The sequence below is a fragment of the Apostichopus japonicus genome, chromosome 6 (genome assembly GCF_037975245.1).
Source record: "Apostichopus japonicus isolate 1M-3 chromosome 6, ASM3797524v1, whole genome shotgun sequence".
Taxonomy (NCBI): Eukaryota; Metazoa; Echinodermata; class Holothuroidea; order Aspidochirotida; family Stichopodidae; genus Apostichopus; species Apostichopus japonicus.
Window position 1 is genome coordinate 11,857,975 of NC_092566.1, and position 25,565 is coordinate 11,883,539.

At 36.1% G+C, this 25,565-nt stretch overlaps 1 protein-coding gene across 9 annotated transcripts in view; it reads left to right on the plus strand.

Annotated features, from left to right (window-relative positions):
* Positions 1–647: 647 nt before the first annotated feature.
* LOC139969010 (phosphoinositide 3-kinase adapter protein 1-like) overlaps positions 648–25,565 on the plus strand; it is a 46,976-nt gene continuing 22,058 nt past the window's right edge. For 4 of the 9 annotated variants that reach the window (XM_071973693.1, XM_071973697.1, XM_071973701.1 and 1 more), the window contains exons 1-10: positions 648–807; positions 2,915–2,970; positions 4,700–5,281; positions 6,241–6,287; positions 11,867–12,008; positions 13,391–13,657; positions 14,003–14,190; positions 14,789–14,852; positions 17,562–17,618; positions 22,850–22,932. In XM_071973693.1, the coding sequence (XP_071829794.1) occupies positions 2,949–2,970; positions 4,700–5,281; positions 6,241–6,287; positions 11,867–12,008; positions 13,391–13,657; positions 14,003–14,190; positions 14,789–14,852; positions 17,562–17,618; positions 22,850–22,932 (1,452 nt within the window). In that variant the 5' untranslated portion in view covers positions 648–807; positions 2,915–2,948. The remainder of the gene's footprint in view (positions 808–2,914; positions 2,971–4,699; positions 5,282–6,240; positions 6,288–11,866; positions 12,009–13,390; positions 13,658–14,002; positions 14,191–14,788; positions 14,853–17,561; positions 17,619–22,849; positions 22,933–25,565) is intronic. The other 5 variants (XM_071973695.1, XM_071973698.1, XM_071973699.1 and 2 more) reach the window with 2 other exon arrangements.

The window sequence follows — 25,565 nt, forward strand, 5'->3', positions numbered from 1 at the left end:
CAGTGGGGGGGGGGGGGGGTGATGCCCTGGTGTTATTGAAGCTGTAGGCTACGTATCCGATGTAGGTGGGTTTGGGTGTTCTGTCTATTAGACGTCAATTTGTTTTATTCTGAGGCATATTTAGACTATATAAGTTAGGTCTGTTTAAGCAGCCCCAAATGCAAGGTTTTGCTAACACTTTGTGTGTGTTGAGAGGGGGGGGGGGGTGGTGTTCACCCGTAGTAGTGTAGTAGTGATTCAATTCTTCCCCAGCTGAGCCCTTTTCGCCCCCACGGACGACCGGAAATTGAGGATCCGCACTCCACCCCCTCCACCCCCCCCCCCCCCCCCACACACACACACACCCTCGTTCATGTCACTGTGTCTACGTCCCTTGTTGAACCTTGAACACACACACTTGAGCGCTCACTAGTCACAACTTTTGCCAAAATCGTACACAATACCTATTTATGGTCATGTAATAAGGTTAACGAGCAAGTAAAGACCAATCCGTCTTTGTCGTGTGAAAGCCATTATTCGGAACTGTTGTGTGCTACGCTTCGGCTTGATCGTTGGCAGGTTAATTTTAGAACGGACATGTCTCGTAAAATATGACGTAATTGTTGACTGTTAGTAAAGCCGACCTTGCTCGAACCCGGAAGTTAGCGGGAAATTCACAAGTACCTTCTACACTGTACTGTATCACACGCGACAAGACTAATGCGATATATCTATTTCCTCCTTGAAAAATCAAGGAAACAGTTTCGATACATGTTCAATTTTGCAGAATTACCCGAGAGTAAGCACAAGTATTAAGTGCTCTGAAAGGTTTGTGTACAAGAGTTTACTGCCTGTCTATATCTTATCTTATATTTCTTAAAATCAAGAAAGCCGAACCTGTTGTTCCTTTATAAATGCTTAGTTGTACCGTAACGTTAGTTTAACATTAAGAGAATAACATTAGGACTATTTTTTCGCAAAAGCATACAGTATAGCCCTTACTCCTTAGGCAGCTTAAGATTCCAAAATGCAATCGTAAGCAATTTCTGTATTATTTTATAAGTATCTCAAAGACGTTTGAAAAGACGAAAATGTTGATAACAATTCAGTTCTGTACGTGTGTGACAACGGCTATCTAGGCCTAGGTCAATGATGATCTGCTAAGGTAAGTTTGCTGTTATCACAACAGTACAGTTTCTGCATTCAACCCTGCACATATCCCAGTCCCTGCACTCATCCCATTCTGCACTAATACCACTCTTCTGGCGAGAAACTATCCTTCTTTTGTTAAATTAAAAATACTTGTCAAATGGACAGGTCTGAGGGATGAGTGCTGAAAATTTGAAACCTGTCACACTACAGGTAACCAACCAAAGTATTATTTTTTTATTTTTTTGCAGACTTATGTCTACAGGTAGCAGCATCAAATTCCACAGTCTCTTTTGCAATCTAAATTGTTGACACACTACTTTTCATTTGATAAACTCTTTATGATGTATGATTTATGGCTGACTCGATTGTTGTTACACAGTTTGATCAACATGGTAACACATTAGATATTTGTGCAGTAAATGGTAGCTAGTTTGCTGTACTGACTTTGTTAAATGTTGTTGGTAGTTATCATAATTTCTATGGTACATTTCTATCATGTTGTATACAAGGAAACTGTGTAACAGTGATAACAGGTGTAGAATGTGAACTTGTTCATGAGATTCATTACAAGTTTATGTATTTCTGTGGCATCTGACGATATCGCAGCAATGCACTATATACAGTATGACAACTACTGTAGAATTAGTGCTTATAGACGCTGAATTCATAGTAGGTGTGCTATATGCCACTCCCCTGCAATTTGCCTCTGAAAAATCCAGTACTGATTTAGTCACTTAAGATAATTACCCCCATGATTTAATCAATATTTTTTATTGCAAATTATGTTAAAAGTACACAATCTCTATAACGGCATACTTTGATTTAATTGATTAGCTCTTTTTAACTTTCTAATGGTCTAGATTGTTGACACTGTCATATATTAGTCAATCATTATTAACAAAAATGACACCTTTTAGAATTTTGTAACAAGTGCCTGTATCATTTCTCACATGAGCAAAAGGGAGAAACATTAGACCTATTTTGTTCATATGTGGCATGCTTTCTTACCATAAATCATCTGTAGCAAACAGTATAACTAGTGCGATTTGTGCATTTACAGAAACTTGTATCAAAGACTTTGATGTATCACTGGTCTAAACTCCCGTAGAACATCCCGGAATGGGGTTTAGTTGGTTCTAGTTCTACTACATTTATATTTGGCTATCAGAAATGTAGAGGTTATTTATATCCTTAGCAGTACTAATGTGTTCTTAAAGTATATTACTACTGTAGCATTTTATTCATTCAAACAGACAATCTAATGTGGTTCAATTGTGGCAATTTCAGTTGTTCTTAATACTACATTAAGCAATTGGCACTAGTCCTAATGTTAGATTTTGAGAACTTTTGCATAGAACTCTGAATAAAAACAATAATTGGTATGAAAAAATAAAAGGACTAGGATATATGTAACCTCAATTATCAACCAAGCTTTAGTAAGGTTGATGGGAAATATTCAACTATCTGTTCCATCCATATTATTTGCTGTATTAGCAGCAAATTTATTTAGTTTATGATTTGTTTCATGTTTACTCATTTGCCACGATTTATATGCATATGATTTATGAATAGTGCTTTATATTTGACTAAATATTTGCAAAACTATATGAACAAGCTAAGAAAGAAAAAAGGATCAAGATAGAACTGTCAATAACTGTGTTGATATTAAAGATGAGTGCAAAGTGACCATGTCACCAATATAAACTATGCAAGATTTCAACAACTGAGTTTTCTTTTGTAGGTTTTATTAGGATATTTTTGTTCTGTTACTTTGGTTCAACAGGAACTGACTCGTTAATGCTCGCTAACTGGTCGGAATGGATCCAGAAACAAGTACAAGTAAGCAAAATTAACAGATGTTGTTTTTTAGTCATTTCCAACTTTGTTCAGTTGTTGTAGATTTCAATGAAGAATGCAGAATGCTATTGTAATCAAGGAATGAATACAGTACGTTTTGTAGTTATGACAGTGGTAGACACTGCTTTATATACTGACAGATTTGCTAATAATTATAAGATGGCTTTCTCTTATCTACATCAATCCAACCATCCTGCAGTGTATCAGTGTGATCAGCGATACTCAAAATGTGAAATCTTGAATATCCTGAATTAGAACAACCTTTGGTTGTGAATAGTATCTTGCTGTCTTGTTTACTTTGAAGCTTGAAATTTGACTATATAAATATCACTACTACTTTGCCCTAGGATTCCCTACTAAGTTCCAGTTGTTGTTAAAATTATAAGTGAATTTGAAATAATGAATGCATGATTAAATTGTAGTAGAATTGATATTACAGACTAGAAGGAAAAATATATAATAATAGATACAATTGTAAGTCTGCAATTTATACTTACAAAAGTTAGCCTCAAAATGCAAAATCGTATGCTACCAGATGGGGATTTGCACACCTCCCAGCCTCCCCATAAAACTGTTGAAATTATACATGTTAGGTCGGACTTCAAAGAATAGTCCAGGCCAAAATGTCTTTTTGATATGTTAAAGAGGAACATATAAGCATTCTGATGAAATTTGCTTTCGATTCCTATGTACTGAAACTGTTTAAAAGCATTAAAGACTCGCCCCAAACCGCGTGCCACGCTCTGAAAAAGTTAACTTTCCGTTGCTTGCAAGTGAAGTTTTCTTCTTGTCCTACAAAATGCAGACAGTAATGAAACGTGATACCTTGTTATCTTTTATCTAGACCTGAGATATCCAGCGCTGCTACGTACAATGTGTTGTGGGTATTGACCGTAGCTGTATGTATTGACTGTACACTAGTGTCTAATTACCGACGGTAGCAATCTGTTTGTGTATTTTCTTGGATCGATGGGGGTGTCTAACACTTCTGTTACACCTCATTCAAAACTAGGTCAGATTACCGGCATGAGAGGTTTCTTTGTGCACGAGTCTTCACACCCTTTAAAACCTTCATTAAAACTTGAAAAGAGGATTGAATCACAGATAAAAGTACTTAAGAAGTGTTCCATGAAGCCCAGAATCAATAAGCCCTTTTGCTTTTTAGTTTCCAATTATCATCAATAGAATTTGATCAAAATTGTGGTATGAGCATCAACACCATTGATGTTCTAGCTTCTGATAGTCCAATCACTATTGAAAGTTGCAAATAAATTGCTTTCAGTGACTTTTTGAGAAAATCCAGACATAACAGTACAAGCCTTTTGACCACGCTTACACCAGCTGCATGTCTTATTGAATAGTTTCATAGCTGTGATCATACCGTAGTAGTTTCTTAAAACTCCAAATCAAGAAATTGTGTGTTGTTCAGTGCATTGTTGGTGTTTAACTTGTATAAACACCATTGCAGCATTTGAAGGAACAATCCACAGTTTTCATTATCACAAAATGACAGTTTGTGAGTTGTTCCCATCATTGCTCCCAAGCATGACAATTTTTCTTTCCAAGTTCTGTTGTCTTCATGTGTTTGGCATGTTGTTGACAGTGTATTAGTGTAAGAAATGTACTCCTACCAATGAGAACAAATAAATACATTATATGAGGAGTACTGACTAATTTATTAAAAGTACATTTTTGTTCCTTTTCTTAACAGGGCTCTATGATTTTACAATTTTGTACATGGAGGATGCCTTGGAATGGTGTGAATATCTGTTTGATTTATTTTCACCTTATGATGTCCATCAGAACTCAGAGAATATAACAGAGTTTCCTACGCAAGATGGAACACTTAAAGCCATTACGTCCTCTTTTGTGAGGATTGCTATTATTTCGCCAGCATTCTTGGAGAGATGCTCTTCAGAATTGGAACTCATAATAGCTGACAAGCCAGTGGTTGGTTTGTTATGCGGTGTGAGCAAACCAGAATTAAGTGCTCTGGAGTTAAGATTGCCATCATACAAAAGTTGGACTTTAGTCGATGCTCAGGAAGATCCAAAATTATTCACACAGGTGACCATGAAGGTACTTGATGAAGCTTGGAAGAAAGAGTACGAGGGAGATGAAGCTTGGAAGAAAGAGTACGAGGGAGAAGAAAATACAGATTCATTGTATCTTACCATGACAGGCAAAATCCCACAAGTATCTGAATCTGACGCAGACATGGAAGATCTGTACGTTCCAGCACATATAGATCATGAGGAGACTAGCGATCTGTATGACTTTGCAGACAACAGCAGTAAATATGCATTCATTTTTCTTTGCCAATGAATTTGCTGTTGATTAGCATTTGGCATTTACAGCAACTTTTTTCTGCTATCACTTTGCAACTTCGTTTGGTTGTTGTTGTTGTTGTTGCTAAGCTAAGTAATATCATCTGGAGTCAACAGTTTACAATATGCATTGTTTTGGTCTGCAAGATAGGCTGAAAGTCCAGTAGGCCATGAAGATTCCTTAAAAAGTAAGCTGGTCCTGCTTGCAACAAAATGTTTCTGATCATGTAGTTGAATAATTAAAATACTGGACATTTATTTAAATAGGTGTATGTTCCTAAATAAATAAAGATGAAATGATGTTTATTATCATATTCCTTACAGTAAAGAAGTTTAAAATGCATCAAAATTAGTCAAAATAAGTGTCTTAACATTACCAGAAGATTCAACTGTTTTAGAAACTTTAATGTATGTTTGTTTGTTTAAACCATCCTTAATCATGTAGTATACAGCTTGTTCATTGGATCTTTGACCTTGCAATTGTTGAGTCCCATAATTTTCAAATTCCCAAATTCAAACAAGTATCAAACATCATGATTTGTTCATACCATTTTATATATATTGAAAAAAGAGGCAGTGTTTTGGGTCCAGCTTAAATAACTTTATTTGCAAGTAATGGCTTCTGTACCCAAATATAAGCTTTCATAAAAGGAAAGCAAGGCATTCACATAGTGTCAAGTACCTAGGTCAGTAGAAGTGAGGCATACAGTGGAAGTATACAGTAAGGAAAGATAAATTACATAATGTATGTTACAAATGGAAAGGGTACCAAAATGGTCAAAAGCTACAACATTTTGCACCAATAGTTTCTTGGATATAACTCTTGGAAATATTATGTGGTGTGTTTTTGGGCTTGAGCAGTTAACTTTACATGTAATGATCACAATGGGTTTATTTATTTGTTTATTTTGTTTGTTGTGATTAGATGAGAAACTAACAGTGGTACCTGAGAGGATCCATTGTAATTCCAAGGTAAGCTTTCTTTCCATTGATTACAATGTATTAAAAGACCACATCTTTTCTGTGGTAAACAGTAACTCCATATTGTTTACCCATTGTTGATAACCAATTTAAGGGTGTAAGGTCTGCAGTTTAAATGTGTGGAGTCTACCATACACAACGATAGATATTGATAGTATCCAATCTTGTAGAAGATGTAGCTAGATATTGAATAGTCTCCAAACTCCTGCGGTAGCTGATTTGCTTCAATCTAGCCTTGTATGAGTGTTGCACAATATTCAGTTAAATATGATAAAGTGTCTCTGTATCACTGTCTTGCTAAGCACTATCAGACATAATAACAGCAGAGTTCAAAAGGCAGGTGAACCCTTTTGATTTATTATTCTTAAAAATAGTTACAACATTTTCCCTTCATCACTGCAAACTGCTGCAGGCAGGCATTGAAAGTAGTTGTATATTACATATGTTCACATTTATGATACTTTATTATACATTTATTATGAATTGTATTATTCATACTGAGCAGCTTACCTCCTCTTCAATAGCTGTGAAGAGGCCTCAAGCTCTGAGAAAATAAAGTGAAACTTACACAACATAATAATAATCTAGAAAGAAGGTACAAGCATACAGTGCATGATGACCAGGGAAATTCCCTACCAGAGACTTTCCTTTGGTCTAGAAAGATTTTTCAAAGATTTCACACAGTTTCTCGAGCTCTAGTCAAGTCTTAAAGAGGCCATGACACGAAAAATCCAACTCATCGAGAGTAACTTCCTCTGAATCTATGAGAAAATCTATGTTCAAAACTATCCTCAACACCTTGAAAACCTCAAGGACTAATTAGTAATTAACGTTTTAATATTCGCATCCGAAAATAGATATCTGAGAATGCGATTTCACAACAAGACAATGATGACGTCACGTTAGGAACACACGTGCAAAGCCCAGGCATGTATCGGATGCGCGACGATCATACCGTTCCATATACAGTACATGCACATTTACACTGAGAGAACAACCACTGTATTACGCTATATCGTTAGTAATTTCAAGTTTTTTTTACAACTGTTGTAAACTATCCGAGAGAAATGCCGGTCCGTTGTGTTGTTGGGGGCTGCATAAATATCATTACCCATGCAATTAGCCTTCATCCATGGCTGAAGGACGAAAAAAACACAGCGATTATGACCAAGTTAGTGCACAACACCAGCGCCGATTTCACTGGGCCTAGCCAGTATGCAGCTCCGAATGAAGCGAACACTTCACGGAAGCATACTACGATCCTTCCTTTTTGTTATGAAATAAAACAAATGGACTTTAACGGTTCGACATAAAAGAGTCATTCTTCTGTCAAGTAATCCACAAAAAAACTACTCTGAAGACCAGATCAGGGAACAGGAAACCTCCAATGGGGCAAGTGGCGATCCTTAGGAGGTAGCGCGCTGAGCACTAGTAGTACTATAGTATTAGCGTTACTACACTGAAGTCGCAATAGACGAAGAGATTTTACTGTATCATCTAAATTTACACCCCCTTCATTGCTCTATTGTATACTAATAAGCTATGAGGTTAGCTTCAGAAGCGATGGGTTACATCTTCTTGTGAACAAATCTCAGTGCCCCAATTTATTTCTGGAATATGCTGGATCAGTTAGTTATAGCAATAATTTCTTATTCCTATTCCAGGAAAACCATTTTTTATGTTGTGGAGGGAGTGGGGGTAATGGGGATGGGTCAAAATACTAGGTAGGTAAAAAGATTTTATTCCAAAGGGTGTTTAATTAAATCTCAAAGCGATTTATTTTAAAGTCACAGAGCCAAAAATTCACACAACATAGTTCAAGTGTTAAATCATTGAACAAAATTTATTCAATATCAGTTCTAGACAGTCATTCTGGACAATCTGAACTAACATTAACAACAATCATTGTATTATATGACATAAAAGTAAAACTGTACTTTCCATAAACATTATCATTCTTAAATTACACTAATGTAATTTGTGACATCAAAGGAGGTTAAAAGAAAACAACTTACAAGAATTTTTTGGCTTTAAGCCTACAAAGCAGTTGCATGTCCATCACTATCAATCGTTGTTGTGACAAATTTATTAGAAAAATCCAGAAGCAAATACAATAAAGGGTTATTTAAACCAAGAAACACTGCACAAAGTAACTCACATGCAAAAATGTTACACAAGCACGACGGCACGTACAACACTGATGGGCAATGTGAAACACAGCATCACACGAATTAAAACAATCGAAGACCATTAACAAGGTGTACTGCTGAGTTTTTGAAGAAAGACTACAAAACAAACCAACTGCTGCTGAAGAAACAAAGTCTAAACATTCAAGAGTTCTGCTGCCTCCATTGGTCTTTATGATGACTTTTCTGTCAAGTATCATTGGTGATATGGATATTTTGGCTTCCAGATTAAAGGTACGAATCAAACGTCTGGGAGGTAAATGCCCCTAAAAAGGTCAATGTCCGTTCCCTTATGCACATTTTATATGACATCACGGTCACGCCAATACTTGTGTCCAAATGCTTCAAAACATGCCTTTTCTTTCATTGTTGATGTTGGGTCTGGAAAATAACCTTTTCATCCTGAATTAAAAGTCTTGAATTTCAATATATCAACACTGAGGGAACCCTGACGGATTGATAATCCAACACAATCGTAGTTTAGAAAAGGTGTTTCTGGAGGAATTTCTCAACCAAGGCTTCCTATACAATGAGTTTTCTCCTGGCAACTTGAATCCAGTGTAATGACCATTGGCTGGAAAATCACTTCTGATCCTTTGGACTGCACATGATGTTAGCACAACCCTGACGTGTCTTGCTAGGAACCCCAAGTATCATTGAACCTGTTGACCGTAGGCTATGTATCTGTACTGCCTGGGAAAAAATTTATGAAAGTTCAAAATGTATTAATGTTGGCCATGATGTCCACAATAACAAGCAGGCATACAATGTACAGTTATGATTACATTTGTTGTGATTTTACACCTTCCGTGTATCATGAAACATTCTTTTGTTTCAGAAAATTGATTTGCAAAACTCCAGGCCAAAGTACTAGCCAAGTAATAATGAGTATGAAATAACACATATGCCTACCTAGCATGGCTGCATAATGCAACTTACATCCCCGAGCCAAACTTTCAGTATGCAACCAACCCTACTAGTACTACACACTCTACATATGGGTTGTAAGTTACCGTAACACAACGCACAATACGGTTTAGGGTGTTCCGCGAATTCCAACAACACATGCACAAAATGGACTGGATTTTGTTTTTAAATGCTTCGTTAATAAATTCTTACCACGTTGTATGTTCCTTGCAATGGTTTCGAACGGACTTCTTCTTCGATATGTTGTGGAGCTTCAATTTCGGCTCGTTTAACAGGCTCGAACTGACACGGTTCTAACGCCTCCGCTGCACCCTCAACGTTCGGTTCAATATTGGAATGATCATCGCCTTCACTCTCTGCTTCGAATATGAGAAAGGGCACTCTAATTATAGCCCAATTTCACTGCCTAGTGAAGAACCATTATCACTTTGAACTTCGGTTGCCGCAATTGGTTCTGGATCCGCCATTTCACAGGAAATTTTGATTTGATATCGCACTTGTGATCGGTGTTTTGTTTAGTAACTACTAGTGGTATGTGTACTTGTCTACTGTGTACGTGAATGGTATGTTCGGAGGATCGTAAGCAGCGACAACAAATGTGTTCAAAACGTGACGTCACATGACGTCATGCGAATCGGAAAATTTTCGAGTAAACAAAGTTTCAAACGCCGAAAAGGGTAAATTCATTCTCAATTTTCGACTTGAAAAATCAAGTTTTAAACTGGCAGATTGGTTGATACATGTTCTAGAGAACATTCTTTGATGGATCCCAAAAATATAGGACTTTGAAATTTTCGTGTCATGGCCACTTTAAATGTGATGTGAATGTACAGTGACATATTGTTTCTATGCAAAAGGTTACCTACAATTTAGTGATAATATTACAAGTACAAGCTCATAATGGTTCAAAGCCGGGATTGGTTCAAGAAAATTTTGTTTCAACAAAAGCCTTGTAAACAAAATGGTGCTACATTCCATCATTTTAACAACATTTCTGTCTACAAATTTTGGTCCATGGGTTATTATACGTATGCTATTTGGAAGAACATGTTGTTGGAGGTGAGGGAGAGAGGCAAGTGGAAACATCCTCCCAGTGGCTATGGCCAATTAACGATATAAAAAAATTACAAATACATAATGGTATGTGTGTGTATGTGTACACAGGTATCTCATATCTCTAGTTTTAATTAAAGAAGACAATCAACTTCCAAATGACAGAAAGAACTTTGACTTAAGTGTCAATCACTGTGCTTAGCACGGCAAAGGGGAAGACCTGATGAAAAGACGATCATATCATGTTATACAAGTAGATCATCAAGTACCATACACACCATACCATACTGTACCACACCAAGTACCATTCACACCATAGCTGTTTATACATACCCAAGCTGTTCATACACACCATAGCATACAGTACCATACCATAGCATACAGTACCATATACAGTACCATACCAAGTACCATACACACCAAAGCTGTTTATACACACCATAGCTGTCCATTCACACCATAGCTGTTTATACACACCATTGCTGTCCATACACACCATAGCTGTTCATACACACCATAGCATATAGTACCATGCCATAGCATACAGAACCATACTAAGTACCATTCACACCATAGCTGTTTATACACACCATAGCTGTTTATACATACCATAGCTGTCCATACACACCAAAGCTGTTTATACACACCATAGCTGTCCATTCACACCATAGCTGTTTATACACACCATAGCTGTCGATACACACCATAGCTGTTTATACACACCATAGCTGTCCATACACACCATAGCTGTTCATACACACCATAGCTGTTGATATTAACCATAGCTGTTTATAAATACCATAGCTGTTTATACACACCATAGCTGTCCATACACACCATAGCTGTTGATACTTACCCAAGCTGTTCATACACACCGTAGCTGTTCATACACACCATTGCTGTTTATACACACCATAGCTGTTTATACACACCATAGCTGTTTATACACACCATAGCTGTCCATACACACCATAGCTGTTGATACTTACCCAAGCTGTTCATACACACCATAGCTGTTCATACACACCATAGCTGTTTATACATACCATAGCTTTTTATACATACCATAGCTGTTTATACATACCATAGCTGTTTATACACACCATAGCTGTTTATACACACCATAGCTGTTTATACACACCATAGCTGTTTATACTTACCATAGCTGTCCATACACACCATAGCTGTCCATACTTACCATAGCTGTCCACACATACCATAGCTGTTTATACACACCATAGCTGTTTAAACATATCATAGCTGTTTATTCATTCCATAGCTGTTTATACACACCATATGGATGGATGTTGGGAAGGGAAGAGTGTTCACTGATCCATCTTGTTATTTTTGTGTGTTACTTGCTTTACATATTTTCCTTTTCATTTCTGTCATTTATTCCTACAGGAGCAATTTCTCATTGTTTTCTCAACCGATTCATTGAATGAGAAGGATGCATACCTTGTTTGTATCAGAGGGTCTGGGAGTTCTTCAAGTGTGGAAGGAACAGCTTTGAACCCTTACGTCCTTTCTGTATATCCACCCAAAGGTATATTATATTCCTTTGTCTATACATAGATGTATCATTATATAAAAATGCAGGATTATTTACTGATAATTGATCAATTGTTACAATAATACACAGAGACCTATTTACCTTTATTGGTTTTTCTTTTTTTAAATAGGCATACAAAGGGGCCATAGATAGTTTCAATACAATAACTGCTTGTCTTATATGTAGAGGATTTGAAGTATACTTGACATTCTGTAAATGTATACAACAAACTCTTTCAATAAAGCATAGCTTCTTGCACTAATCAAAGTTCAGTATTGCTCATAGCAGTCAGTTGGTTTATGTTGGGTCAAATCATTTGGTTGTTTGTAAACTGATTGATTATAAAGGTCATTAGTATCATACATTGGAGTACCACATGCTGTTGCTAAGGAACTGTTTGCTTGCTTAACAACTTAACATTGTTCTGTTTGAGTTGTTCCCTATTTTAGCAGCATAATTTAAATCTTTCTTGCTCATTTACCAAAGTGTTTCTACATGGGTTGCACATTCCCACTGTTTTTATAGAGGCGGTAAATGAACAACTACATACTTTTATGGGTTAAAATATTATGTGATCCAAACATTGACTAACAGCATGCTGGGTGGATACTCTTCACTTTAATGAATGTACAAATCTATGGAGGAAACAAAAGTAAATGAAGTTGCAGGGGGGAGGAATTGAAGGGGACGAGAAGATGGGGGTGGGGCGGTGGTTGGGGAGACATGACAAACATGTGACAAACATAACTGAAGTTGAATGATAATATCTTTGTACATTTTTAGGCTTTAACAGTTGAGTGGAATCTTTGAAAATATGTTATGAATGTTATTAGCTTTTCAACCTAATATTGTGAACTGGTAGCAGTTTGGCTCTCAATAGAGCTGCAAATTGACAGCCACATTTTTTGAGTCACAACACTGCTTGCAGTTTTAGGCCATTGTCGCCATCGCTTCATGTAGCATCAGATAAATGTTTTCTTACAATTAATACACATAAGGGAAAACACTGGGGTCCTGTCACTTGGTTTCTATATGATATGAAATGAAAAGTTGTGTGCAATTCTCTTTTGATGGAATTTTTATTGGATATTTGTGATCAAGGATTGTATTAGTACTCCTTTGCTATATTATTTCTCAATATTATGTTCTGTTCATGAGACTGCTTTAAGGTCATGATTACAAATAGGAAAAGTATTTGAATTTCTTTTGCCATTCCTGTACTGCACTTGTGACATGACACTTGTAAATATTGTAACTTCACTATCTTGTAAGGTTTTGGCAGCTTGATTGATATCAGAATATTAAGACGTGTTGCTTTTTTAATTGAACCTATTATTAAAATTCCTTACATTTTGCTCCATTCTAACACTCTATAGATGTGCTCCCTGGCTTTATTACCCTGGAAGTAACACATGCAGGCAATGTTATTGGAAAATGTTATGCCTCGTTAGTCAGCCATCTTGACGAACTTGCTGAGAACTTGAAGAATAGTCTGGAACCAATGAACGTTATGTGCGAAAGCCTTGGTGTTTCACCAGCCAGTATTAACCAACTGGACAACCTTTTGTATGAACATGTCAAGAATATCCATGACAACAACATGTTAAAGGATGCTCTCACCACCAGTCAAGAAGGCAAACAAAGTATGTTTGGCTGGATTCATATGAACAATTCCATTTCTTTCAGATTGTAATATTTATGGACAGAAATGTGTCAGATGTTAACCCATTGTATACTAGAGTGTTGTGGTTGACCTCAGATGATTTTTAATGTTACCTTTGCACAGAACCTAGGTGATAATTACAGTTGGTGACTCTTTGTTCCCATAGTTCCTTTGGTTTAACTGTGTCACTGGTGTGGATATATGGTCAAAGAAATCATGGTCTTGTTTTGGAGTTATTTTTGAAAGTTTTTTCTTTGATTACAACTCTTGACCTTCCAATTTTGCCATTTACCAGAATGAAACTTTTGTTGTTCTCATTTTGCAGAAGGAAGTGACAAACTTTATCCTACAGCACTTCATTTTGCTGCCAGTTTTGGATTGAAAAACATCACCAACTATCTTCTTGGACTGCCAGGTGCAGATTATGCTGGAACTATAAGAAACAAAGACAATTTATCACCAGCTGAGATGGCAAAGAAAAACGGACATGAGGAACTTAGTGACATTATGCATGTAAGTGTTCAGCTATGAGGTTGTCGTTTGTGTTTCACTATAACATTGTTATGACTTCGTTGGTACACAACGGAAACATGTAAGAGATGTGAGATGTGATGTTTTCTACTCAGAGGAGAAAGGTGTGTGAAGTTCTAAGACAAATGTCCAAGCATCATCCAGGCCTTTAACCACTAGGACAAAGCAATTTGAATAAACTTGTAATCAATACTATGTTAAGTTCTATCACTTAAGAACGTACTACATACTCTTCAAGCAAGCGACACAGACTTTATGTGATCAAGTATTTTGGACCACTTGAAGGGTCCACAGGCAGCAGGAGGTCCCTGACAGAAATCTGTATCTGTGTATTTCACATTACTTCCCATATGTACCTGTGCTCAGATATTGGTACCTTGTTTGCTTGAGCTTTCGGCCCTGAGCTCATGTTCTTATAGACAAATGATGTTAATGTTAGCAATCAGTTGTTGTCACATACGTAAACATTTATGATGTGATCTTCCTATGAATGAACAGTGCACACTTGTAAATGTTGAAATTATACAAATTTCATTTTCATGTGTTCAAATCTGACTTTCTTCTATTCAATTTGGTCTAGTATCCCATGGAAGTAGTGAAGAAGTCCGAGGGATATGTGACCATGCTACACGGGGACAAACCAAGTAAGATAAGTGGTCTTGTTTAACAGAGGTCATTATAAGGTGTCATATTCTGTGTCTGTTGTTTCACATTTCCATAATGGTCACACAACTAGTCTACAATCATGTGGAAGGCATTTGTAACTGATTGAGGATGATATGTGGTTACAGATGTATTGTTATCATAATGTTGAAGTATTCTTATGCATTTGGAATGCCTGATGAATGCAGGCAGCAAATATGCAGGTAGAGATGTGATCTAAGGATAATGTTAGTATCATATCTGATGGCCATAGGTAATTGTTTCTGTTACCTTAACATGGATTTATAATATTCAATGTCCTTGTAAGCACAAATGCTGAAGAAGCGAAAGTTGGATGGGTCACAAAGCTGTGTACGGATGCCATATATTCAGTTAAGGAAGCCAATTATTATTAGTCAAGTTCAGCAGAGGTGGAATGTGAAAACCTAGTAAACACAATGTCTCACAAAGAGAAATTGAAGGATCTCATGCTTTGTTCCTATATTTCCTATTGCATTTAGTGGAGGTTTCATACCATGTGAGGTTGTCAGAAGTCAAAATTTTGAAAGATCTAAAAGCATTACAGTACAAAAAGAACTTGGATGGATTTCATACCATATAGTGAGTAGTAGTTTGAAGGTCAGAAGAGGTCAAAATTTGTAAACCTTGCATACATGGTATCTCAACAAAGGAAAACTTAGATGGATCTCACATAGTTAGTTTTGAATGCCCTTTATTAGTAAAGGTAATTTGGGGATAGCAGAGATCAGAATCACAAGACATTGCTTGCATGATGTCTCAACAAAGAATATTTGAATGCTTCTCATTCTTAGTATCACAATTCCTCATAATGAGAACAGAAGCTTTACTGGGTGAAGTGCAGGTCAAAGGTCACTGATGGAAACAGATGCTAAAGAGTGGACAATTTGTAAACAAAATAGTATCTCAAGAAGGGGTTTGTTTAGATGTATCTTTTGTTTTATTTATCTAGTTTAACAAGTGCGCTTATAGTAGCAATGTATAAATTGCACAAACCTTAAAACATGCCCATTAGATGTAACCATTAGGGATATGCATCAAGTTAGAAGGCAGTTCTGCCCTGCTACTTACGTAAAGTCTTTACACAAAAAGCATTGGTGTTGGGTGCAACCAACATATATCTAGAAAAACACTTCCCAATATTAGTTTGAATAGTTAAATTAATCAAATGGCTCCCTCTTCATCTTCAAATTCAGCATTTGTGTCTTATTGATTTTTTCATTTAACATTGAGTCCTCTGAAAACTTATTAATTACAATAAATTCATCCGGAAAGCTTGAATATAGATCCACTTTAGTTAGTACAAATTGCTATCATTTTTTGTGGAAGTCAAGGTCATTTGAGGTCAACAGAGGTAAAAGTCTGAATACCACTATCGCAATAACTCCAAAAGTCAAGCTTGCATGAACTTGTCTTATGAATGAACCGTATTAAGTGCAAGATCCTTGTATACACAGTTGACCTGAAATGGTCTCACATAAAATGGTGCAATAAATCACACTACCAAGGTGGTATTCTGGTTAAGGAATAAATCCTGAGTTCTTTCATATAGCTTTGTGTTTTAGATGCAGAATTCCAATAAAGCTTTCCTTGTGGCTAATATGAAACTTTCCTTGTGGCTAACATAGTAATGTCTTTTGACATTGCTAAGGCATTGTAAAAATTCAGTAGCTTTGACTTAACATACTTTGAAATTACACACACTGAGATTGCAGTTTTTATCTGAATTTAAAGAGATATGCCAGTGTCTGATGCTGATAGCTGTGCAAACTTGTTGGTCAAAACCACATCCTTGTAGCATGTTGTATGATGAAGATATGTGTGAATGACAAGTGTGAATGATGTCATCATTGCAATTGAGCTGAAAATGTGTTTCATAAAGCTTTTAACATATTGACATCACAGACCACCTGCTGTGATCCACTCCAAGGAAGAAACAATGTTGATATGGAGTTTTTCAACTAATAATGCAGAATATTTGTTTCAATATAACATGTCAGCTAGCAGAATGTCCCCATAACTTGTCTATCACTGCACAATACCTTTGATACAATTATACTCAACAAAAGTACTGGTTTGCCTATAGTTTCCTTTGTTACATATAACTCTGTGTTGCACCCTTTAATTATTTCTTCACTTCTTCTAATAACAGATACCATTTATTGTCTGTCACAAACTTACAATGTGTTAAAATTTTAACGTTGCTCATTCTTCTTGTTACATTTTTCTTGAAGATCATTATGCCTCCTTAAAAATCCTAAAGTTTTTCTTATGAAAGGCATTATGTCTGTCACGCAACTCATCTTGTGCTCATAAATTCAAAAAATCCTACTTAATACTCCTCCTTGCTTATACGAACAGCCTACCCATTATTTAGTGCAAGAATAATTCACTTTACAAAATTAGGATTTCTCTTTCAGACAGTTGAGACCGATTCAGGGCCAAGAACCATGTATTGGATAAAGTCCAGTGAATAAAGTGTGCCACTTTATCTTAGGCTGAGGAACCAAAAGTTGTGAGCTTGCATGCAACCATCTTGTACTATTTGGTCTCAACTTCGTAGGTTTATTAAATAACATGAAATATGTACAGCTTAAAGTACATTTAAGTATTGCATTCAACATATAAATGAAACTGCACTAAAGTTTCATTCTCTTTCCATTTTTGCCAAGGATATGACAAACCACGGCCATGTGATCCTCATGAGATGCACAAGTTACTAGATGAGGGTAATTCTTTAATTTATTTGATGGTTTTGGTGGCCAAAGTTGGTCCTGGTATTCATATAGGAATGTTACTGGTTACTATGACAACATTAGTTCACTTTGTGATAGTAAAGTACAAAAGTTCTTGCAGTCTGAACAAAAATATAAAGATTTTTTACCTTGAGTTTGTTTTATTCAAGGACAACATGACAAGCATTATAACCAATAGCCTGCACAATACTGATACCATTGATAAGGGAGTATCAAACAATGATATGTGAAGCAACAAAAGGCAACTCAATCCTATTCAGTTTGTCATGATTAATGCATATTATGCAGAAGAGAAAGTATCTCAAGTCATAAAGTGTTTATGAAAAAGTAACAGATGGTAGGTAAGTGTTCACCAGAAATCAGCAGCAAGTTGTGCAATCAAAGTAATTCTTTACACTTTTATTTTTCTTTTGACAACATTTGAACAATGTTGCTGGTTTAACTAACATGGAATTTTAAATTGAATAAGTTTCTGATCACCCTTCAAAGGAAAAACATAAGTCCAGTAGGTTTCATTATTAGAAAATTATATAAAACAAATTGATATGCTTAATTTGACACCTTAATATCACTGTTACCTGAAATAGATCTAAAGTTTTTAATATTTTCCTTTAAATAATATCATGTAAAAACTTTCAAATGCTTCAAGTAAATATGAAATTTAATAACTGACCAAACATATTACAAGTGCATACATTTGTTTTGTATTAACTTTTGCATTGGAATGATGTTATTTCTGTTAAATCCTCTCCATTTCAGCAACTATTGACACCACTGCAAAATAATCATGTTACTTTACTCTAATCCATTGCCTATAATTTTTCATAACTCTTTATGCAAAGTTCCTCTAATATTCATTACATATCTACAGTAGTTCATGTTTTGAACAGATCTTATGGTTAATGTAATAAACCAGACTAACATCATCTTCACTTTGTAATCCTACTTGTTGCACATCAGTAGCTCTTAATTTATCCTGTAGTTTGAATTTTGAATTTGAGCAAACTTGCCAAACTTTATTCATATTTTGTGACATGTTGTTTCAGTCTACTCTGAGGGTTTCAATTGGCTTATAACTAGAGGCACTCATTGATGCCAGTACAAAATCAATTGGGTTAAGGGATCATCTGAGTACACCAGATCACTTCAATGTGAATCTCTGTGGCTGTGACTACTGTTTGTTTTTTGCATGTAACTAGGCTTCTACATCATAAAGTCAGCTGGAATGTTGCAACTTCATACTCAGTTGCTGCTGTCTTCAATTTAGTGGAAAGAAACTTCCTATACTTAAAGGCTTTGAATTATTGTGTGCAGTATAACTTGGAAATCAAAGCAGAAAAATCACTGTGCACAACAAATTGTGGAACAATTTTGTTACCTTTGGAAAGTGTATTTAACACAAAACGTTTCTTACGTATCTATATATCTATCTATATATAAATATATATATATATATATCTATCTATATATATATATATATCTATATATATATATAGATATTTTCATATATATATATATATATATATATATATATATATATATATATATATATATATATATATATATATATATATATATATATATATATGACAATGAACTTTACAAGCCGCCCATGAGAGAAATATGGCAAATTCTTACTACAGAAGATGAACTTGCTAGTATTATAAGCAGTATGTCATCGAAAACTGTCTGACATCTTACCAACACCACTCTTGAAGGCTGTCTTGGGAGTGGTCATTAACCCTCTTACAAAGATTGTAAACTTTTCTCTGGAAAATGGTATGTTTGCTAATGAATGGAATAAAGCAATCATTCGACCATTAATCAAAAAGCATGGCGTGGACTTACATTTGTCAAACTACAGACCAGTAAGTAATCTCCCTTTTCTTTCCAAAGTAGTTGAAAAAGTGGTACTTGAACAGCTGAATTCGCACTTTCAGTCATCGGCTCCTCTTCCATTGTATCAGTCTGCATACCGAGCTAATTTCAGCTGTGAGACTGCTCTTGTAAGCTTATTGGACGACTTGTTATGGGCCATGGAGAAAGTGACACAAATGTGCTTGATGGGCTTTTGGCTGCGTTTGATACTGTACAAAGTGTTATTGGAGGTGCTAGGAAATGAATATGGGCTTGGTGAAATGTCTTTAGAATGGTTTGCAAATATCTCTCTGACAGACAATGTTGTGTAAATATCAATGGGTCATTATCATCTTCCAAAAGACTGGATTTCAGTGTCCCACAAGGAAGCCTGTTAGGACCTGTTTTGTACTCGACATATGCAAGCACATTGCGCTACGTCATTCCGGATTCATTCCAATTACATGGCTATGCGGATGATCATGCAATTAAACAATCGCATAAACCAACCTTCGATGAGGCAAACACAGTCAGAAATGAAATTTCAATAACTATGAGGGATGTGAAAGTTTGGATGGACCAAAATAGACTAAAACTGAACGAAACTAAAACTGAATATATACAAGTTGGATCGAAGAAATTATTATCTAAGTGTGCTTTAGACAGTATTTGTATCAGTAACACTACCGTAAATAGTTCAAATTGTGTAAAATATTTAGGCGCACATCTGGACTTTCATTTAACGTTGAAGACTCACATTGCTGCCAAATGTAGAGCTGCCATGGCAGGACTTTGACTTGTAAGAAACATTAGACACTTACTAACCAAGGATGCCTGCCATACTATTGTTTTAGGACTAGTGCTAAGTCACTTAGATTATGCTAACTCCCTCTATGCTAATCTACCAAATGTTGTTATTATGATGCTTCAGAGAACTCAAAACATGGCTGCCAAACTTGTTCTGCAAAGAGGAAAGGAGGATAGTGCTTCTGAAGCTTTAAAGGAGTTGCATTGGCTTCCCATCAGACAAAGAATTCTGCACAAAATATTAACGCTGGTCTTTAAATGCGTTGTTGATAAATCTGCTCCTCAATATCTTATATCTAGATTCACTTTAGCACCACAATCTAGTAGGTCTCTACGTTCAAATAATATTCTTTATAAGCTGATCATTCCACGAACACAGAGGGTCACTTTTGCTTCAAGAGCAATAAGTGTATTTGGCGCCGAGCAATGGAATAAATTACCTAACCATGTCAAACAATCTGAGAATCTTGCAATTTTTAAAAGAAAACTCAAATCATATTTATTTCCTGGCTAATCACTTATATACTCAATTTTTCAAATTTTCAATACAGGGGCGTATCCAGGGGGGGGCGCAACAGGCGCGCGCCCCCCCTATTGGCCGTCACCAAAAAAAAAAAAGTTTAGCAAAAAAAAAAAAAAAAAAAAAAAATGATGACGACCTTTATGTGAGATGTCGGTGATCGCTCAACCCCCCCCCCCCCCGTATGCTTTATTTTTTGTTTGCCAAAAAAAGGTTCTGGCGAAGTTCGGCGGCATAATAGTTTTAGAAACATAGATGGTAATTGTGTTTGTATTATCACTATAAACACTAAATGACATGCCAGCCATACTAAATTGTGCATTTTGTGTCCATATTTACTGGAAATGTTGCTTATTATTAAGGTCGAAAAATGGATCACATATGGCCATGGGCGGCGATCCTGGGTGGAGGGGGGATATATCCCCCCATGAAAATGGGTGGAGGGGATGTAATGCACCATATCCCCCCCACCAAATGCCAGGGATAAGAATATTTTCATGCCTACATTTATGCATCTTCGTTAATGTACGGCTCTTTTTTAGCTTCATTTCTCGCCTACCATAAACGCAGTGCGATCTTTTCAAATAAAGCGTCTTTATAAAGCAAAAATAGTTGACTGTAGGTTTATTGGCCCTATAACAACAAAATGTATTATTGCGCCCACGGTATTGATATAGTACATATATGCACCCTCATAGTATTCATATAGGCCCTATAGTAGGCCTACACACGTACATGTTCCCTCGAACAGCTGAGAATCTCATGTAACCAGGGTAATGCTTAATACACGTTTCACCTGGATGCCCTAGCAATCGGTACCTAGGAATGTAACTATGTGTAATTGTGTATTGCATGTGTATAGGCCTATAATAGCCTGCATGAGGCCATTTTCTTCATCGAATAATATAACAGAGCTCTCGAACATTCTAACGTTGCGCCTGAAACAAGATTGACAGGGGCAATTTTCCCAAAATAACACCCGAAATTAAAAAAAAAAGTATTTTGGATCCTGATTATGAGATATTTCGGACATGACATCCCTATTTTAAAGTTGGGTATATGCCGCTTGGAAACCTCGGGAAGTGCCGTTTCCGGCCATCTAGAGGGTTTGTTAATCCCAAAATTTTCTTGTACGCTTCGCGCCAACTCATGGTGGCGCTACGCTTAGATAGTCAACAAGGTCATACCCCCCCCCCTCACTCGGAAGTACGGATCGCCGCCCATGCATATGACACCATTTTGCATTTCAGCCCTTCTTTGAAAGCAAAAATTGTACACCCCTCCCCTTAGACCCATCCCCCAGGACGGCGATCATTCATGCCTGGCGCCCCCCCTATTGGAAAATCCTGGATATGCCCCTGCAATATTTGTATTTATTATATTTGATATTTTTGAATTTTCATTTAGATTTTATATAACATTTTGCATTTTCTATTTTTCTCTTTGATTTTCATAACAATTTTATATTTTTGTTCATTCATCTAGTATATTTTTCTATGCCATTTGATATCTTACTTTCTTATGAATGGTTTATTCTTCTCTATGTATTTTGTTGTAAAGCACAACTGAAAACTTTGTTGGGGTTGCACTATATGAAATTCAATAAATAATAATAACAATAATATATATATATATATATATTTATATATATATATACATATATATATATTTATGTAACTAGGCTTCTTTTAACGGAAAATGTTTAAATAACAAAATCTCAAATGCTCACTAATTTAACTTTAATTTTCGCTCTGAATTGGATGTCCACTTTTTTTGTCAAGGGAAAGCAACAAATTATGCCACCATAAGGATTATTATGATTTTTGCAAGTAAATTTCAGATTTTCTCTGTGTGATATTATTTAGGATTTTGCTGGATTGTTGTATCACACGTTATGGCATAGTAATTAAAACCAAATAGTTCTTTGTGTTCTGAAATGTGTACCCTTAATTTGGTAATAGCTATTTTAGTTAGCACCAAGCATTTCTTGACATTCTTTTTTGATTTCTTCATTTCTCAGGTAGTAGCATCTATAACGTCTACTTTCCAGAGGTGCCACACTTACGCCGTGATGAGTCTGATGAAGATGAAGAATCTAACCAGGTTAGGATGTATTTTATTTTTAAATATGTAAAATCTAATATCATCCAGCATACCAGTTGGTTCTTTATTATCTTTGTCTGGTTCATACTATCTAGTGAAATGCAGGCCCTATCTTTAAAAAGAAGTGGAAGAGAAGATGCCTAAACTGTATTAAGAGTTATGTCAATTTATGTTTAGAGGTTTAAAAATCACATCAGATGGGGAAATATTTCTGGTATAATAGATGGACATTTTATGGTGAATAACATCATTCTGAATCAAACATAACCTTTCTTATTATTACAGTGACTTCACAAACTTTTGTTATTCCTATTAGCCTAAATAAACATGGCCGCCAGGCATGAAAAATATCTAAACCAACTTCAACTTACATCAGTGATGCTTTTGTGACAATCCTAGCTTGGCTATGATGGAGATCCACATTGCAGTGAATTGCTCTTTAATAAAGTTAATCTGTACTATATTGAAAAATTGAATAAAAAACTTCTTGTTCCATCTACTCCAAATGTAGCTATTGATTCTTTAGCAGCCAATCCTCATTACCAGCATCCTAAGGTTTTACCAAAATTTAGCCAGTTTGCTACTTCTTAGCACATTCCCAACATACCTTTGCATGAAATACAGATGAGAATGTAAAGCATAATTTATACAACTGACCATTAAGTGTGGTAAATGACAATACTGTGGATTTGGGGATCGTTATCACATGAACACATATGAGCCCAGAGTGCAAGAACATGATGATCAATTGAGTGGTTAATCAATGGTCTACAGTGCATTTATTGCTGGGTAATGCATGGTGGTGTTAAGTGCGCAAGCGTTTGCTTTCTCTTTTGTCTTTTGCGGCTGCATTGGGTTTGCCTATAGATCTGCATGCTGTCTCATAGTGATTCCGTTGGCCACAAGAACAAAGATTTCTCCAGGCTGGCCATTTCTTGCACTCGTAATTGTGTCCACAGTTATTGCATTCTATCATTTTGCTCTTGGGAGGTTCACGCTTGTTGTTGCTGCATTTGGGTTTTGATTTCAAGTAGTTTACAATCCCTTCAGCCTTTGGCTGCTGTTTTCCCTGTTTTCTTAGTTTGTTTGTAGTTTCGTCAATCTCGAAGATTTCAAAGGATCCGCTAGAGATGCTTTTTGCTTTGCCTGAACAATCAAGCTGGTGCATTGTCATCCTTAGCACCTAATTTGAGTCAATACCTTATCATTTCATCTTTGTATTATGTCATAACTACAATGTTCTTGTCACCAGTGCGGTTTGTCTTAAAATTGCACGTTTTAGCTAAGTGCCTTAGTAGGTCGACAAACTGTTCAATTGTTTCATGTTGCTGTTGGGCAGCCTGATTGAACTAGAATCTTTCGAAGATGATGTTGGATTTCTTTACAATTTGTCTGTCTAGGGCTTCAATAATCTTATCAGGATCTTTCAAATTCACATCAGATAATGGAGATTTGTCAAAACACACATACAGTTTAGGCCTATAATTCTTTTCAGTGTATCTGCTCTGATTTGGACTTTATGTCTTGCTCAGTCTTGATTCTTTAGTCCGTGTACATGCGTCTTTGAACTCCCTCCAGTGCAATTCAGTATATCCTGTCATTTGCATTGCCTTCTGGTGCGGTATTAATGTATTGCTAGCAATAGTTCTATATGGTACCTCACCTAGGTAGAGGAACTCTCTTTGTGTTTGGTATTGTTGAGTACATCCTGGAAATAAGCTTTGTGCTAGCTTCAGGTGTGTGCTCTGATCGTGTGCAATCCACAGTGCATGATTCTGAGCTTTGTTACGTCAACTTCAGGTGTGTGTGTTATCACGTTCACTCTCAATCTGAATTGCTGTTTTCTTTTGAGAAATGACTCTTGACTTGGTCCTTTTTGCTAAACATTCACTCCATATTGTGCTTTGGGTAGTGGATTGTTATAGCACCACTTCTAACACCATGTTTATGTCATCTTATGTAGGTGTTTACAGACTTAATAAGACACAAAACAAAATGGTGTTCCTCATGTTAGTAGCCATTTATTAACATGTGATGACCTCCTGTCATCAACTTGATAGTCACTCAGTGGTTTACTAGAGTAATATAGAATATATACATGTATGACAGTATCTCAAGTTTGGTACAAGATTCTTTATAGATGGAGTTTGCAACTTACATTGTAGAATATTTTTCTCTGTAAGATAAGTGCTACATTGTCTGCTACTTGAATATCTCTTTCATGAAAGTGTTAGGTTTAACAGTTAGACTGTTTAACTTTAATGTTTAATTTTGATCACAAAAGAACTGTAGTCAGGATCCCGTACGTATGTGTATTTTGTGTGTGCTTGTGTGTATGTATGTATGTATGTCTGTGTGATATGCCCAGCTTGTAAACGCAATATCTCAACATAGGAATCATGGATACGTTTCATACTTGGCTAGTAGATGCCATATATTGAGTAAAAGAACCCTATTGTTTTTGGTGGAGGTTAAAGGTCATCTGAGATCACCAGAGGTCAAAGAATTGAAAACCTTTTACACAAGATATCTCAAGTTAGAAAGCATGGGATCTTTTCATACTTGGCATGTGGATGCATTATAGTGAGTAGAAGAATGGTATCTGACGTCACACAAGGTCAAAGACTGAATAC